Here is an 18909-nt window from a genome sequence, read left to right as displayed (position 1 = left end):
GTCAACTTAAAATACCCTTTCATCTATGTAATTCAAAAATACCCTTTCATCTATATAATGCAAAATACCCTTTCATCTGTATAATTCATATTTGTTTAAATATAACAAACTTAATTGATATCATTAATAACAGGATAACAGAACCTTAAATCAACTAATTATCCGAACGAACAAAAATATTATTCATAATTTTATTATATGTAATGTACCAAGGGTGTTTTCTCCAGAAAGTGTAGCTTGTTGTAGAAGCAAACGCATTTTGTCTAGAAGGTCAACAAGTCTATTGTTGATACTTTCTTCACCTTCCACTGTCTGGAATTTACCAACCTGTCAGTGTAATATATGTGCACACACATTTATACCCCAAAAACAAATAGTATATACAAATATCATGCATGTATATCATTCTATCTAAAATATCAAAATTACCATAGACTTTTAACATTGTAGATGCCTGAATAATTTAGTGAAAACAAATTACACATGTAATTTCATTGGTTATTTTGGTATTCTTCTTTGCTCAGTTAACTCAATGTCAGTCACAGCCAGTATAGACTGTACATATCACTAGACATGAGACATATTGAAGTCAAAATGGTGAGAATTTACCTCTATGCTATTTATCCCTCTAGTCCCCCCAAAAAATTTGGAAATTTGTTTACTAATTTACAGGCATGCAACTTCATACTTTATCAACATTTCTTTTTTCAAGCAACATTTTAAATGTCTGAATGATACATTTCTGTTGTTTTTATCAATACTTGAAATTTCTATTGTTTTATCAATATTTGAAATACAGTAACTATGGAAAATGTGCCCTTTGTAGACCTATCCACATTTACCAAATTGGCATCAGGACAACTGCCAAGAAAATTTATTCTCATTTATCATAGAAAGTTTCATTGCCCTTATCAAGTGATAACATAAAATCTTGACTCTTTTGTAAAGAGCTGATGCTAACATTTATCACAATTTGTTTACTAATACAGGATTTATTTAAGTTTTATAGTGCTTGAATAGTCTCAAATCTGATCCTGTAATCAGCCACTTCTAAGCAATATGAGTAAAGTTTCTTGCTCAAAGGAATAATGGCTTGCTCATGACAGGGGTATAAATTGAATCCATCCTGCCAGAAATCCATTCATTGATAGTCCAATAAATTAACCACTCTTCCACACTAACACATTATGAAATATAAATGAATTTTGATGCTAACAAATTATTTTTAGCATTTAATGAACTGTAATGACAAATTTTTGACTGTTATCCACCAAGAACTTACGGCTGCTCCCTCCATGGACATTGCAAGTTGTTCCCCAAACTTTTTGAGCTCTAAGATTTTATCCTCAAGGTGCATCAGAGTTTGTGACATATGCTTTGTGTCAAATGATATCTCTCTTGGTGACTGCCCTTCTATCAACTGTTTCTTGTACAAATCTGTAAAATATTTCAATAGTAAACTTTTTTGATTAGCATATTATAGGTGATAATGAAATGTCTTGCTGCTCAACTGCTTGACTTCTGCATAAAAAATTTCAACAATATTTATAATGGATAAAAACTTGAAACTGTGCATCATAAGTAATTTCAAGATCTTAAACTGTTAAGTTTAGTTGGCCAAGTGTGCTGGCTAGCTTGACTCTATAAACTGGCAACATAGGTAAGTTTTTATCACCAATGGTGCTTAAAGGGTGTATGTAATTTTGATATCTGTTTACTACAACTACTTGAACATTAATTTTACACTAGTACTGGTTAACTCAATTAAAATTCATTTCTGTTATTTCCTTAAAAATAAAGCACTGGACAAAATTTTTACACATTTCATTTTCATATATAAATCATGGTGAGATAACTATGACATATATATTAAGATTATATATACAATATAAAATGTATAAACCTAACACATAACCCTTTGAACCATGAAAATTCATTTCGTTATCCAGGGTAAGGTTGAAACTTTTATAATGGCCAGATATAAATAATATAAACCTATAATAAATACTTGCCTAACTCAAGAACATGTTCATTTCTGAAGTTTATTAGACGATCATTTAGGACTCGGACCTCGTCTTGCAGGGAGTTATACTCAAACTCTGTCTGACGAAGCTCCTCCAACAGTCGTATGTTAGCTTTCTCTAAACTGAAACATTTAATCTTACAACATAACAACCTGACATAAAATCCTTCAAAAGTTCTATATCAATGACACTTCCATGCACGATATCCTTTATTTAAGTTTTTACAATTTCTAAATTATGTAACATATCATCTGTTTCTTTACACTTTAAAGATAGATAGTTAACATTTTGTGATTTATGCTTATCAAACTACATAAGTGACGACATATTGTGAAGATCTTAGTATGTAGTAAACAGTGCCTAGATCAAAATAATTATTTTGGGTGATCAATCATTCCAAGGAAATATCAAGTCATTTACCACTACTAACACCCTTTTATATCAATATTATCTATATTTATTTATTTATATCTATATTATATATAGAGCAATATCTAACCTTGCTATATTAGCTGCTGTCATACTATCTGTGGTCTCTGATGTATGATCATCTAATGAACTATCATCTGACAGTGGGGCACCTGGGGACGGCTCTGGGGAATCAAAACACGGTATAAGAGACAATGGTGGAGGTTTTTGACCTTTGACCTTTACAGCACTGTCTTCCTTCTCTGATTCCTCCATGAGGAACATTTCATCAGACTCACTGCTAGTTTTACGAATTGGAGGCTCATCTGTATCAGTTGTTGTCTGAAGATCATCAGTTGACCTTCGTAAAATACTGTGAGCATTACGATACTCCCGATGGAACTGTAAATTCCTTTTCTGAGCCTCTAAATACATTGAGGTGGAGGTTTCCTTCCCTTTAAGTACTTCCCATTCATGTAACTTTCGAGCAAAGTCTGTTGTTACTTTATACTCACTCAGAGGACTTAATACAGGATTTTTTAAGTTTGCTTCCATGTCTGGTTGCGAAAGCCTTCCTTTCATTTTTTCTATCTTAGCTTCTCTCTCTAGTGCTTTGAGTCTTTCTTTTTCTATTCTCATTCTTTCCTTCTCCAATTTCTGCTGTTCTCTTTCCACTCTCATTATTTCTCTCTCTCGCATCTTTCCCAGCTTTTCTCTCTCTTTCTCCTCTTTTGTCTTTTTACTTTTTGGTCTTTCTTTAAAAGAAGGTTTCTGCTGCAAATCTTTGTCCTCAGCGTGAGTAGTTTGACGGCGGTATTTCTGTCTCTCCCACTCCTCCATTTTTCGCGAGAAACTATCTGACAACTTCAGCTGGATTTCTGCAACATTAACAGATTGCCTTGGTTTGTCAGGAGAGGTCGTGGCTTCCTCTCCCTCGTCAGATGAACTCTCTATTTCTTGTTCTATCTGACTGTCTCGCTTTTGCTCTGGAGCTGATGAACCTTAAATTATATAATTATAATTTTTACTAATACAGACAATAAAACTAATACCAGTTTTCATATGTAATGGAATTATAAGCCTGAATTTAAGAAAGCATTTTGATTAAATCTTATATTTTAATAGACTAAAACTTAGCTTTCTTATACAAGTATTTCTTCTTTTATTTGAAAAATAAACTCAAAGGCTTGTATTACTGATGGTATTATGTATGGATCTCATGTTATATCAATCAAACATCTTATTTCATAACAATAAAAAGTATATACACAATTGATGGGGTTTAGTTGTGTATGTAAAAGACATAAATTACTTAAAATGTAATATTTCCAAATAAAAAATCAAAGCAAATAAAATTGGTAAATGTAACCACACGATTTTTCAAAGTTCAACATAAGCATTTTATAATTAAAGAATTGATAAAACACTAAGTGCTCTCTAAGACATGACTACAAACTCCTAATCAAATTTTAATTTCAAAAGAAAAGCTTATAGATTGTTTATCTCACAATCATTAGTGATAATATTACTTTTAAGTGCCTTGAGTTTTTCCCATTCTTCTAATTTCTTCAGGAATTCGGGAGACACTGCCCCAGCACTCTCATATGAAATACTTTCTGAAAACTCTGCCGATTCTAGAAACAAAGTGCACACTTCATAATAAAATAACAACATGCATAGCAGACCTTGAAACACAAAAACCTTGAAATCTCTTCCAAGAACCACTTAATATAGTTAAATATTATAAGAATCTTACACCGGCTGCCGGTACAGACCGGAATATCTAGCTCGAGGGTAACTGTTTACAGCGGTAACGAGGCTCTGCCGAGTTTCCGCTAAACAGTTACCCGAGAGCTAGATATTCCCGTCTGTACCAACAGCCGGTGTTTGATTCTTTTTCTTGCATTATTACATGTCAATTTCTTTCGGAACAGAAATTACGAAAACTGATATTCTCATTACGCACTTTTTTCTTATAGTAGCGTATGAACATACAACTTCATTCATAACGGAAAAATGACGTCATCCTAAGAACGTGATTCATTCATAAAAGTCGCGCGTCAATGACGTCATTTCAAGCACGCGACTTGTCTTACATGGGGGGTGTAAGACAGAGTTTTCCAGCACCGGTGTAAACGGTAGATAATCCTGTCTGAGATGCAAGAAAAAAATAAATTTTAATGAGGAAATAATTTTACAAGGATATAGCCCCTTTTTTTCAAAAAAGAAACTCCCTTTTTAGAAAATGATGGATTTAAAATGTTCCATTTAACTTAAATGTGAAACTTCTAGTCATACTGCAAAACCAATGTTATGCTGATATCATATCTATTTAAGACAGATCAAATTCAATAATATCAATTAGAGCTACGCTTAATATTTTATGTATTTATGGACCATGGCCATCAATCGTTCGTATTTAGCAATAGTTACATCTAAAATTATTTTCATAAAGACAAACGTATAATTAGTTCTTTCAAGGTCTGCATAATCAAACAAACCAAACATATCAGAAAAATAACTTTAACTAAGCCAAACTGGTCTGGTGAAATTGATGACAAAGATATGACTTAGTAATGATTAAAAAGAAGAAGAAAAAACATGCAAAAAGGAACTGGAAAATTCAGAATAAATTTGATCTAAATATCTTTAAAGTGAACCATTGTAAAATAATAATAATTCATTTTGATAATTTAGAACTAAAAGAGGTTATCCTTTTACTTTTCATGGAACATTATCAATATATAGTTTGATGAGCAGTTAATTAGAAAACCTGTTATGTTAACAATTATCAAACAAATCTCACATGAATGTATAACTGACATATAACATACCTGAGTATTTAAAATGTATTTTTTTGTTTGTTTTTATTTTTAATGGGGTGGGGGAGGGTGCTTCACTCACTCACATTTGTTTGTCAATCTATAATGTTTTAGACAGTGTACCCTGCTTGCAGCATTGTACACAGATGAAGATAATGGTGAAACATTTCCAGATATGTCAGAAAACATAGCATGTGATTCTTGTAAGATTCAAACAATCTGTTATGAAATATGCCAATAAAACACAAAAGCTTCAACTTCAAAATAAAACTTCAAAGAAATCATAAAAAAAATCAGTACTGATATGTTATATAGATTTCTAACATACCTTTGAAATGACCAGATGTTCGCTTCCCTTTCATCTCTTCCCATTCTTGGAGTTTTCTTGTAAACTCATCAGATACCCCACCTATAAAATATACAAAATGAAGTCTTCATTTTTTTCCTCACTGCAATATATTTACATACAATTTAATTTTTCAAACCATTCATTTTCTTTTAAAATTTTCAAATAACCAATACATCCCCCATAACAAGTATAATACAATTAAATGTTTCCAATCATTCAGTTTATCATTGTTGGATACCCACGGCCTGCAAACCATTTACCATTTATGTTACATGTTATTCAACTGTGCGTATCTGATACTGATCAAACTAAAATTCAAAGAAAAAAATACTTGTATGACCTTCACAAATATAAATTTATTAGATATCCCTAATTTTTTTTTAACACAAATAACTTTTATATATTGTTGACTATTACTCTTCCAGAAATGGAGATAAAATTTTAAACATATAACATTCAATGCAACATGATTTATTCATTAATTTTTGTCCCTCTGATAAAAACATTTAAAATGTGCATTCTGCTTAATTCTTACTTAATTTATGACAGAAAAAAATTAAAATATAATAGGTTAAATATTTTTTTTAATAAAAGAAATTACTATTCAATTATTTTCAATGTTTAATTTTTATTTTCAATTTTCATACCTTCATTTTCAATATCAACATTCAAATCCACTTGTTCTTGTTTGATTTCATCATTAACATGATCATTATCTTCTACATTAACTTTATTATCAATATTTAGACTCATATCCTTCACAAACTTCCTAAATTCCTCCATATCTTCTATATTTATGTCTTCCAGCAAAGACAAATCTTTAACAATTCAATAAATAGCCAGGCGCTTCTCCCCAATTAATGAAAATGAAGTCAATAAAGATTTCAACTTGTGTATCTGGATAAAATTTGTTCAGGATTCATGTTTTTATGCAACAGTGAGATTTTCCCGGATTTTTTTTCTGAAATATTTCTTGCTGTTGTTATTTTTGTTGTTTCTTTGAAGGCTTTGGAATTTAGAATGAAATATTGCCCTCAGCAATGTTTTAATTCATTAAAGGTAATTAAAAAGCTCAAGCAGTAGCCAAATATCTTTTGTAATTTTCATTTTGCTTGCACTTTCCTCCACATAAATGCCAAAATTTAAAGAAATAAGAACCAAGATTTTGGCAACTGGTTTAACATGTGCCAGCGTTTCCGGATTCCAGCTACAAATTTTCATGAATTTACAAGATATAGTGTAATGGTACTCGTTAATCTCGTGTTTTCTTCTTACATCCTTTGCATGCAGTTCAAAAAAGTACTTTTCCTTTTTATGAGTAACTTTATGAAAATATTATAAGCCAAGTCATCTTTACCTGAATATGCTAAATTCATACAAATGACTTGTCCTGCTTTGATTTTGGGCCATTTCATTATAAATGTGAGGGGTGTTCAATATGAAAATATGCTAATATTAAGCTGGAAGTGCTTGCACTGGCCTGTCACAATGCTACAATTATTCAGATGATTAAGATTAATTAAATATTAACTAATATCTACCTTCAAATTCAAAGAATTTATTTGAACTAGAAATGTGTCATCATGCCACGGATGCCCCCGCATGCAGCCAAAATTTCAGATGTTACAATATTTAGTTCCAAATTTGTTTGCACAAATTATTGTTTTCATTTTAAGTTCAAAGCCCTTTAAACTTTTCAGTGTTAACACAAACCATTTTCATACAATATTCAAGGCACTGAAATTATTCAGTCTTAACCTTTTGAAAATAGCATATTTCATATTTGTAGCCAAAATAATGGCTATACATACATTTCCACAAAAGTATGAGTGCTGAAACAAAAAGTTCAAAAAATTTCCAATATTCAAGATAAGGTTGTCCAAAATCATTAAACCATGACCAAATTCAAACTTAAACTGCTTATTCCTAAGACGTATCTATATTATTTTCAAAGTGAAAGGGACATAACTCTGCCAAAAAATCATCAAACCATGACCAAATTCCAACTTGACCTGCCCATTCCTTTGACATATCCATATGTCAAATTTGAGTTGAATATGTAACACTGTTGGGTAGATAATGAACAGAAACTGTAAATTTCATATTATTTTCAAAGTGAAAGGGGCATTACTCTGCCAAAAATCATTGAACCATGACCAAATTCGAAATTGGCCTGGGCATTCCAGAAACATATCCATATGTCAAATTTGAGTTGAATGTGTTGTACTGTTGGGGAGATAATGAACGGAAACTGAAAATTTCATATTATTTACAAAGAAAAAGGGGCATAACTCTGCCAAAAATCATTGAACCATGACCAAATTCGAACTTTACCTGTATTTTCTCATGACATATCCATATGTCAAATTTGAGTTGAATGTGTTGTACCATTTGGGAGATAATGAACGGAAACTGAAAATTTCACATTATTTTCAAAGTAAAAGGGGCTTAACTCTGCCAAAAATCATCGAACCATGACCAAATTCGAACTTGACCTGTATTTTCTCATGACATATCCATATGTCAAATTTGAGTTGAATGTGTTGTACCGTTGGGGAGATAATGACAGAAACTGAAAATTTCATATTATTTTCAAAGTAAAAGGGGCATAACTCTGCCAAAAATCATTGAACCATGACCAAATTCGAACTTGACCTGTATTGTCTCATGACATATCCATATGTCAAATTTGAGTTGAATGTGTTGTACCGTTTGGGAGATAATGAACGGAAACTGAAAATTTCATATTATTTTCAAAGTAAAAGGGGCATAACTCTGCCAAAAATCATCGAACCATGACCAAATTCGAACTTGACCTGTATTTTCTCATGACATATCCATATGTCAAATTTAAGTTGAATGTGTTGTACCGTTGGGGAGATAATGAACGGAAACTGATGATGACGGAATGACAGAATGACGGAATGACGGAAGGACGGAAGGACGGAATGACGGAAGGACGGAACAGGGTAACACTATATGCCCCGGCCATTACATGGCGGGGGCATAAAAATGTCCTATCCCTTTAGTTTGGTGTTACAATACACAAAATGAAACAGATTACTTTAAAGCAACAATTTTTCTTACATGGTTTTCAGTATAGATTACTGAAATATAACTTGATAATTGTATGGTGATATTATCATTATATCATTTCACTTTGGCCAAACTATATATTCTAACACTTTCGGAAATTTTTTTATATAAACAAAGAAGGCCACTGAAGTGTGCATTATTCTACAACAATGCACTCGCCGTTCTTATTATCTCCCTGTGTATTTTCACATCTAGGGCGCCATTTTGTTTGAAAAATCTGATAAATAAAAAACAATTTTTTGTCGAATTTTGTTGTGAAAACTATCTAGAATAAAAGAAAATGGTCTAACTAAGAAAATGAATCTGAACACCAATATCTTTAATTCAGTCGTTAACTAAAGTGTTGTTTATGTGACATCACAACGTAGCGTAGCGCCAAACAGCATGTGCAAAACAATCAAATCAAGTTCGCTATTTTAATGTTGTAAAGTTAAGTTTTACATTTATTTCACTTTTAATAATTTGTATTTCGCTTGAAAAATTATAGAGTGAAATAAAATAAACAAACAAAGTTTTATCAACATTTTCAAAATTTGTTATTCTCTAATGTTTATTCTCTAATGTTTCTACACACGGTAGATTTCATGACAGTTTTTTTTCAACCCACTGGAACAGCCTTTAAAGAACATTTCTATTGGAAACTCTGAGGCGAAAACAAATTTAACCACCAAACATATAATCCAACTTTATAATAATTTTTTTTTTCTTGACATGTTAGATTGAAAATAGATATTAATTCTTCTGCATTTTTGTATAAAAATGCACATTTTTCGTTCAAATGCTTTGTAATTAATCACTCAGGCCTATCGGCCTTCGTGATTATATTACTACGCATTTGAACTCAAACCGTGCATTATTCTACAACAATGCACTCAGAATTGATATCTATTTCCTAAATAATGCAGAAGAAAAGGGTATAAATATACATGTTATGGAAACCTATAGTGAAAATTTCAACAGAAATACACTCTTTTTAAAAATGTACATGATTTTTGATGCAAGCACATATTATAACTTGTAATAAAGAAAGTAATATTAAAAACATAAAGATCTACTATTTTTACATAATTAATCAATTATATATTTCAATATGAACAACCTCATATGAGTTCTATATCAGCATGAATTATGACATTATGAAGGAGGCATTGAACATCATGTGGGGAAAAAACATTGAAAGATTGAACTTAAAAAATATTTCACATAATTATGAAAGTATTACATCTGGTGTTCACTCTGTAGGATGCAATGTGACACCATTTTACAGAGATGACAACCCATGCCGGATGTGTCAGGAGACACATATCCTCAATGTTAACCACTTCACTCTTATTTATGGTAATAATAATTATCTATCAATCTATCTTATTCTGAATTCCTAACCATTTAACAGACCAAGGCATCAAGACTTATTCATTGTACAATTAAGGATATTGAAAGAGTGTAACTATGTTCAACTTCAACACTGAATTTATTGAACAAGTTGAATAAAATTATGTGATGAGTCTTGACAACCATAATATTATTTTATTCGTTTGTTTGTTTGTTTGTTTCATTTTACGCCTTTTCCCAACAATATTTCAGTCATATAGGTGGGTAGTTTCCTAACCATCGTTCCTGGAGAGTTACACCAGTACTAGACTACCTTCCTGCTAAACTACCAAAGCATCTCCCGGGGATCGAACCCACGCAAGAGAGGTAACTGGATTAGAAATCATCAACTCTAACCCCTTGTCCACAGAGGCGGTTTTATTTTATTCAACCAGGTAAATAAATTTAGTAATAAAGCTGAATGAATATAATATTCTACATGTATAAATAAGAATAATTATCAGTGAAAAAAAAATCCCCTTACAATGACAGGCTTATTATAACTTTATCACATAAACCGCGGGGCAGGAGTGTAATAAAGCCATTTAATAAAAACGATATTACACTAGTGTAATAACACTTTGACGTGACGTCATTTGCGCTATATAGAAACATAGCGTTAAAGCGCGCTAATGTTAGCGTAACACTACGGGTGCGTCATTGAAAAATTACTCATTTTAACAGTTTACTTTTCCTATTTTTGATATGTGATAAATAGAATATTATATTCGTATAGATTCAATACTAAATTTATTGAACTCGTTGAATAAAACAATATTATGCTCGCCAGAGGCTCGCATAATATGATTTTATTCAACTCGTTCAATAAATTTAGTATTAAACTACACTCATTCAATATCCTCTATGTAACGCTTTCATATAAAAAGTATCTGTGACAAAAGCTTTGTTTGCATATTAAAAATGATTCATATTTTGGAAAGAAGTTACAAAAACTAGAACTATTTTTTATGAGTTTACAACCTCATTCATAATGGCAAATGATGTCATCCTAGTCATAAAAGACACATTGGAATGATTAATTTATAGCATGTGACCCATCTTTAACGGGGAGGGGTGTTAGGTGTAGTCAACAGTAGATAATGCAAGAAATGTACTTACTTACCATTACCCTTACACTGTTAATTTGTATATTATATATTGGATTTTGTCTATCTTTACATTAGATTTTAGAACTGTTCATTTTAACATTTTAAGATTTCAATGTTAAAAAAGCTTAAATGAGCATTATTGTAAAGAATGGAATTGGTCGGGTTACACATATGTAAGGTTTTAACATAAACATTAAAATCTCAACTAGGTCAAAGGGAAATAACCCTTTAAAGCATAGTTCACTAAAGAGAAGAAACTTTTATTTCTAAAACAATAAGTCATTAAAAAACATCCTTATATAAACAAAATTAACTTAAACTGCATATTTCTGAACTGATATTATGTATAATTCTGTTTAAATTTGGATTCAAACTTAAAGTTAATATTTCATTTTGAAACTTTTCCAAATACAGTCAAATACATGTATTCAGCTCATTTTTTATACAGCTATATATGTTTTATTTATGATATCTCAACACATATCTTGAAAATACATGTGGTCACTATCTTATATATTCAAATCTCATAAAAAAAACCAGTAAGATTTAAAGCTCCTTATTAATGGACAGGTATAATGAATTAGTTATGGCAACAATCTTAACCATAATGGTCACCTTTATCTCACATTGTGATATTTTTTTTGTTTTAAAGATAAACCTGTGACCTTTTTGTAACAGAAGGTAGATAATTATAGTGAGTTTGCCCTGGGATAATACATATAAATTTATGTATGTATATATGAGCATGATTCAGTCATATAACAATGCCACTACAATCTGACATTTATCAGCAAATCAAATCAGACTCATGAATTCAATCAGGACTACAGGGGAGTATTTGATGAGCACTTTTTGTCTGCTTACTGAATATATTACAAGATAAACAATTTTCAGGAGGTATATATATATATATACCTACATCAGCTGAGAGAAGGCAGGTATCAACAACTATTTGGTTACCATAGCAACCTATAAGCCAAGTGTAACAACACTCAAACATTTAGGTTATATACAAGAGAATGTCGGTATTTCTTTTGAAAAATGTTCAAAATATAATAACAGTAAGACATAATAATTATGACTGATGTCTGCTGCAAGTTATATAATTTTGACCTAAACATCTTATATAGTCACTTTGTGGAATGCTGGTAACATTTTGAGTACAACAAGAATATTGATGATCATCGCATACTCGAGATTTCTTTTCGCATGAAAATCAAATGGAGCAAGAGACTATTATATGCGTTTGTATAATTATAAAATCTTGGAAGATCAATGCAATTAACATAGTTTTGTAATTTTAGAACCTTTTAGCAACATCAATATTTAGATACTTTAAGTGTGCCAATTGTTTCTTGATTTCTTTAAACAAGAACTCATTTAACAAGCGAGTAATTAGATTTCTCAATAAAATCTTATTTCTTACATTATAAGAAAATACTTTCATAACTATTTCTACCACTTTGTAGGAATGAAAAACTTAATAAATTTTACTGACCATATGCAAAACAGTAAAAACTAAAAAATATTTCATGGAAAACAAAGCTTATCTATTGAAAGGGACCAATGGAATTAACTATAAAAGAACTACTAATATTCAAAGGAAACTCACCTAGAAGAGCAGAAACATCTATAGTTCCTGTAGCCGTCATGGGAACATTTGATTGAGCCTCCTTATGTTTCTCTGGAGGGGAACTGCTTGCACTTTTATCCCTTTGTTTCTGTCGAAATACGACTGGTGATGCTTTAGGAGTCGACCTACTAACAGGTCCTTCAAGGTATTCATGAATGTATTTTAATTCATCATATACTTCTAAATCTGTCTCAGATACCTCTTCAAATCCAAATGAATCACTCTCCCTACCACTCTTTCTATGCTTCAGTTTACCACTATCTTTACGTGTATGAATGATGTTTTTCATTTTACCCCAAGGAGTTCTATGTTTCTTTTCAACTTTATCAGTTTTATGGAATGTTTCATCATGATGTTCGGGATCTTTACAACTTACTGTTCTTTTCAATTCAGATTCTGTGTATTCCTCATCATCAGGTGAGTCAATTAGAAGTGGACTAGATTGTCTCCTTGGGATTGGAAGTTGTAAAAATTTCTCCCCTTCTCCTTCATAACCACTTACAGAATGTGGGGAACTAATATCACCTGGTTCACTTTTTGGAGATTCACTTAAACTTGTTGTCTGCTTTAACAATTCTTTTTCTTTTTCCCGCTCTTTTTCTATCCACTCGGGTGGTCCTAACCAAATTCCTTCACAGTCATCAACTTGTGGTGTTGGAACATCGATATGGCGTTCAACAAACCTTGTTGGACTAGGAGGTTCATTTGATGATGTTGATTTCCTTACATCTTGATATTCCCCATCCATTCCACTTCCAACACCACTATCAACTGACCTACTTTCTGCTACAGCATGTGACGGAACTGTCAATTCTCGACCGGAGATAGAACCATAACGTAGATATGCACCTTTACCTAGTCCTTTTATTGATTTAATTCCTGAGCTTATATTTTCTGACAGCTGTTGTTTTGTCAGAACTTTTTTAACTTTGGCCCATTTAGAAAATTTTGATTTTCTTTTTGCTTCTGGTGACTTTAATATTTTTGAAGATCGTTTACCTTCAAATGGATCAGAAAGGAGCCTCTGAGCGCTTATTAATTCATCCTCACCTGATTGTTCCATGATATCTGAAGGCACTTCCAGAGACCCTGTCGAAAAGCTTCGCTTAAATACTTTACTTTTGTTACGAGGTAGGGCCTGATCCGAACTTGAATCTCCTAAGTCAATTTCAATGCATTTAGCATCTTCAGCACTTGGCAGCCGTGGCCTCATTATTCTTACACCATTTCCATCTTTAATAGTTTTCACTGATTTTGATTTTTTAGCTCGTGGTAACGAATTTGACTCATATATCATTTCAGATTCTTCTTCATCTAAATTGCTTTTAGCTATCAAAAGAGTCTTTGTACTTTCAAGATAATCACAGCGATTTTTTAAACGTGAATTTTCATCCCTTAAGCTTCCAAGTTGTTCCATTAACCTAACTAGATTGTCTAAATGATCCAGACCTACACTTTGTCTAACAGGACTTGGACTAGGAGTTCTAGGCTTTTTCCTAGACGGACGTTTTTGATGTTTATGTGATTTCTTTTGATCTTCAAAAAATTCCATTAAATCTTCAGTTTTTTCAATGATGGAGTGAGACTGTTCCACAGTCAGTCTGCTGCCAAGTTTTGGTGAAGATGGTGTCTTAATTGGTGGTAATGTTGTCTTGTCCGATTTTTCACCATTTTGAGTTGTTTGAGGTATCACAGGATGTTCAGCCGTCAAGATTTTTGCTGAGTCACCCTGCAAACCACCTGTAATCCCCACAATTCTATCAGCATCATGTGACCGTTTGTCAACCTGCATCTTTCCATTTTCTACTGTTGTCATGACAATACTTGGAACTGCTTGAATAGGAAGTCTTACGGTCATTTTGATTTCCTTCTTTTCCAGTTCCATGGCAGGAAGTACCTCACGCTGCGCCTGCTCGACCCTGACTCGCATTTCTTCATGGTCGTTCCTAGGCTTGCCAGCTGCCATTTATTGACAGCTAAACCTTACACCAGTCTGAAAAGAGAAAAATTCAAAATTAAAATACATGTTTTTCAAGAATCTTCATATTCTGAACTAAAACGAAACCAAATCTTATTTTGTTTTATTCCAATTGTTTGAATAAATTCCTCTATACATAACTCAACATAGCAATGTACCATTTACAATACTTCTCTATCTGAATACAAGATCTAAGTATTAAATACATTTCGAAATATGAAATAACATGAATTTGTTAGACACATTTAAATCCATGTAAAAACACTTCAACCAATCAAAGGCGTAGAAAAATCTACTCATTTACCTCCATAAAATCTGAAGTATAATATACAGTAAAACAATTGAAAATGGATTACAGATTGCTAAATCAAATCTTGGCAATTCATCCCAAACACCATTAACCTCAAATTGTTGTTGTTGTTCTTGTTAGAACCATGCATACTGATAGAAAGTCCAACTGTCAAATGAATATTTTTATTTTGATCACTACACAACTCATTTTAAGGAGAAACAAATTGGTTAAGGAATAGAAAGTGATAAGCCTTTTATACCAGTATAGATAAATGAAGCCTTCACATCCATTCAGTCTAATCAGGTACTATATTTTTTGTGTAGCTCAATTTAAAAAAAAAATTAATATTTAAATCCTTTAAAACTTTGTATGGGCTGTTCAAAATTCAATGTATGGCAATTCCTGTACTTCTTTGACATTTCATTATGCACCTTAACAGCTTTCTCGTGCCAACAATACATATATTAACTGGGACATTAAACTGTATTTAACTAAGAGTGTAAGGTTCAGACCAAGAATGTTGCTGTTGGTAGTCAGCCTTTGAGGTAGACATGGCGAAAAAAAGAGCAGACCAAGACAAAAATGTAAACAATGGAAGTTATGCAGACATAATTAAGTAGATATTATCAGTGTAGGTAATCCAAGATAACATTATAGAAAATGATAGCCAGCATAAATTGGCAAAACAAATCAGTTTTCTCTATCTTTATTACCAGTGTTAATGATATCCTTAGATTTCATAGTTCATCTAAATTTATACCTTTCTTATAACCTGTGATTTTTATAACATTCTTTATAACCTTACAGTTATATTGAATGTCTGTATCAGATATATTTCTAATCAAGTTAAAATTTAGTTCCAAAATAAGTCATTCATGAAATCATAGTCAGAACTTGGATGTAAATAGAAATAAGCATTAGATATTATATGATGTAAAAATATAAAACAAAATCATTTATTATGATTTGGGATATCAAAGCTCAAATTCACAGGGTTACTTTTAAAATTATAAATAAGAGTAATATTTGAGTTGAAACCCTTAGTGTGTTTTCACTCATATATAAATGTCCAAGACCTCCTGTTACTTACATGACTAACAAAGAGAGATAAGAGTATTCTACTGGTTTACAATAAGTTATACAAGTAATCTTAAAAAATCAACTTCATACTTTATAAAGATTTACGATAAATTAATATTACCAACTACTAGAGTCAGTAGTTTACATTTTTCCCTTTGAATGTTTTAATAAATGTATATGTTTACATGGTCATCTTACAGTTTTCAAAATACAGTAAACTCCGGTTATAACGAACTCATTGGGACATTCAAAATCTGTTCCTTATATCCGGAGTTCCTTTTAAGCATATAGCGAATTAGTTCCTTGTATCAGGAGTTTTTATAGCTAACAGATTTACATATAACAAACTGATTGTTTACCATCGTCCGCCAGTTTGAAGAGCATTTGATTAAGAAAAAAGTAAGTCATTTATTTCTTTTTTTAGACACAATACCCGAGGGCATACTTTTTGAAATTTGAAAATCCTTTGCTATTTCAGTTGTAATTTTACTCCCTTTCTCAATTCCTCATAAAATATCATATTTTGTTTCTAAATTCAGTGTTTTTCATTTTCTTTCCATGATTAAAAATAAACAAGATTTTCGATTTTTTCTTCCTTCTCCTATTATATTTTAAGGGTGACTTTTACTTTTGAAAGATATAGCTTTCTTTTCATTTCAATCAAGCGTACTTTGTAGTTTTCAATGGATTAGCAAGCATTCGTGATAATGTTGAAGACCGATTATAAATGATCATAATTTTTTTACTCGAGTAAAACTATTAAAGAAAAGAAATAATAGAATAAAAGGAATAACCGCTTTATTTTGGTGACAAGAACTCATGCTAAGAATATCCTAAATAGAAATTTTTTACGTACTACTATACAAATTCATTTTCACAGCTGTATTAATAAACGGTACATTCGGCCGAGTTTAAATCCGTGCCAATGAAAGAAAGTTGAAAATGAGGGTTCCATTTACGAATAGCCGATATTTTGGAGTTTGTTATAAGTGTAATTTTCTGTACTTTTAACTAAATTGGGACTAAGAAATGTGTTCCTTATAAGCGATAATTCCTTATAAACGTGTTCGCTTTAACAGTTTATTTTTATATTAAATAAAGAGGGGCAAAATTCGGGCCGAAATAAATTATTTCTCATAACCGGAAGTTCGCTATAACCGTGTTCGCTATAAGTGAGGTTTACTGTATAACACAAAAAAATGGATTTAAAAACAATGTGTAATTTGTTTTTATATTATAATATATATTTTTATAGCAAAATCATTTAAGGACCAGTTATGAATCCCTAGTTGTTATTCTACATATCTTTTTTTTCTTTTGCACTAACTAATTTTTGTTTTACCATTTCATTATAAAGTTGACAGTCATTTAAAACTTCTAGAAATTAAGACAATTCGAAGGTTTGCTATACTTTCAAAATTACATAAAAAAATACAAAATTTTAATTACTGTCCACTGATTTTGGTGTTATTGTTTTTCACTAGGTAAGTATTATTTTTAAAAGGTGTTAATTAAATAACATAAAATAACAGAAGTAAGTTATTACAAAGTTGTAAAAAAGTCCATACGAAATAATATCAAAAGTTTATATTAAACTATCACACAAAAATAACAAGTGAAAAAAAATATGTTTATTGATATTATTACACAACCATAGAAAAAAGAGAGAAGCGAATACAAACCATTACGAAAATATATAGAAATCCCTTAATTTTCCTCCTATTCTTAATTCCTATAAGAAATCTCCATAATTCACAAGGATAAAATCAGTGAGCTCTGTCCATAGCAGGTCTGAGACTGACCAGTCCAGGTGATAATTGGTTAACCATGGTAATATCAGTTAATATAATTATCTATACACACTAGGTTACTGATAAGCCCAGCCTACTATGCCAACAAATGTAAGCAGTAGTATATATACCTACATACCTGCTATACTATTGTTATTGTAAATTTTTAAATATCTTACATATAGAAAGTTCTGCCTGCAGATATACATATTATACAGACAACTTAACAGTTAACTGTTATAGAAACAAAGTTCATTTGGGTTTTTTTTCTTCTATATTTGAAATCATTTCCAAACATTTTCCTCAATTAACTTGTTTTCCAAACTGAAACTTGTCATTTGAAGCCTTCAAAGATTTTGATTCAAGATAATGGAATTGAAAAATCTGGTCAGACTGCATGCTTAACTATAGTTTAATAAGCTTGTTGCTACTGTTTTATATGGCACTGTAAAGAACTAATCTCAAGGCATATCAGGAGACAGAGCATGTTATGTGCAATTTCTGTCTTTCAATATAAATGGAAGAATGTAACTGGTTATCTTGACAGTCTCTTACCAAGGTCACATACAAGTTGTCAATGTCACATTCCCAATCAGTGATCGTGTGTTAACTTATTACATGAAAACAGATTTATCAAATCTGATTTGTGAAACTTGTATGAATCACTTTCAAGACCGCTTCCTACACTAGTGAGTAAATGTGGTTGTGGCTGTAGTTAGGCTCAAGCCCATGCATACACCTTAATCACTGGGTCACTGCTTTCCTTCATCCTGCCATTAATGATAAATGACACAAATTATGATTTGAAAAGATAAACATGAAAATATGACATTGATACATCACTGAACAATAGCCAACTCCTTAAACCAGTACTGATTATATGAGCAATTGACATTATAACCAGAGTGAGGATATGACCAGGTTGTGCAATTCAACATATAAACATTAAAAGTATTT

At 31.3% G+C, this 18909-nt stretch overlaps 1 protein-coding gene across 12 annotated transcripts in view; it reads right to left on the bottom strand.

The window, feature by feature from the left end:
- LOC132719793 (uncharacterized) overlaps nucleotides 1–18909 on the bottom strand; it is a 118156-nt gene that overhangs the window by 12114 nt on the left and 87133 nt on the right. For 9 of the 12 annotated variants that reach the window (XM_060703687.1, XM_060703689.1, XM_060703688.1 and 6 more), the window contains 7 exons: nucleotides 12792–14805; nucleotides 5583–5663; nucleotides 3962–4066; nucleotides 2524–3433; nucleotides 2013–2146; nucleotides 1283–1437; nucleotides 210–327 (listed from right to left, as the gene is read on the bottom strand). In XM_060703687.1, coding sequence (XP_060559670.1) covers nucleotides 210–327; nucleotides 1283–1437; nucleotides 2013–2146; nucleotides 2524–3433; nucleotides 3962–4066; nucleotides 5583–5663; nucleotides 12792–14778 — 3490 coding nt within the window. In that variant the 5' untranslated portion in view covers nucleotides 14779–14805. Of the gene's footprint in view, nucleotides 1–209; nucleotides 328–1282; nucleotides 1438–2012; nucleotides 2147–2523; nucleotides 3434–3961; nucleotides 4067–5582; nucleotides 5664–12791; nucleotides 14806–17844; nucleotides 18044–18909 lie in introns of those variants that run through there. The other 3 variants (XM_060703690.1, XM_060703693.1, XM_060703697.1) reach the window with 3 other exon arrangements.

This window comes from Ruditapes philippinarum, unplaced genomic scaffold (genome assembly GCF_026571515.1).
Source record: "Ruditapes philippinarum isolate M1 unplaced genomic scaffold, ASM2657151v2 ctg135_1_1_1_1, whole genome shotgun sequence".
Classification (NCBI taxonomy): Eukaryota; Metazoa; Mollusca; class Bivalvia; order Venerida; family Veneridae; genus Ruditapes; species Ruditapes philippinarum.
Note: the sequence above shows the minus strand (reverse complement) of the source record. Positions and strands in the feature narration are given on the sequence as shown.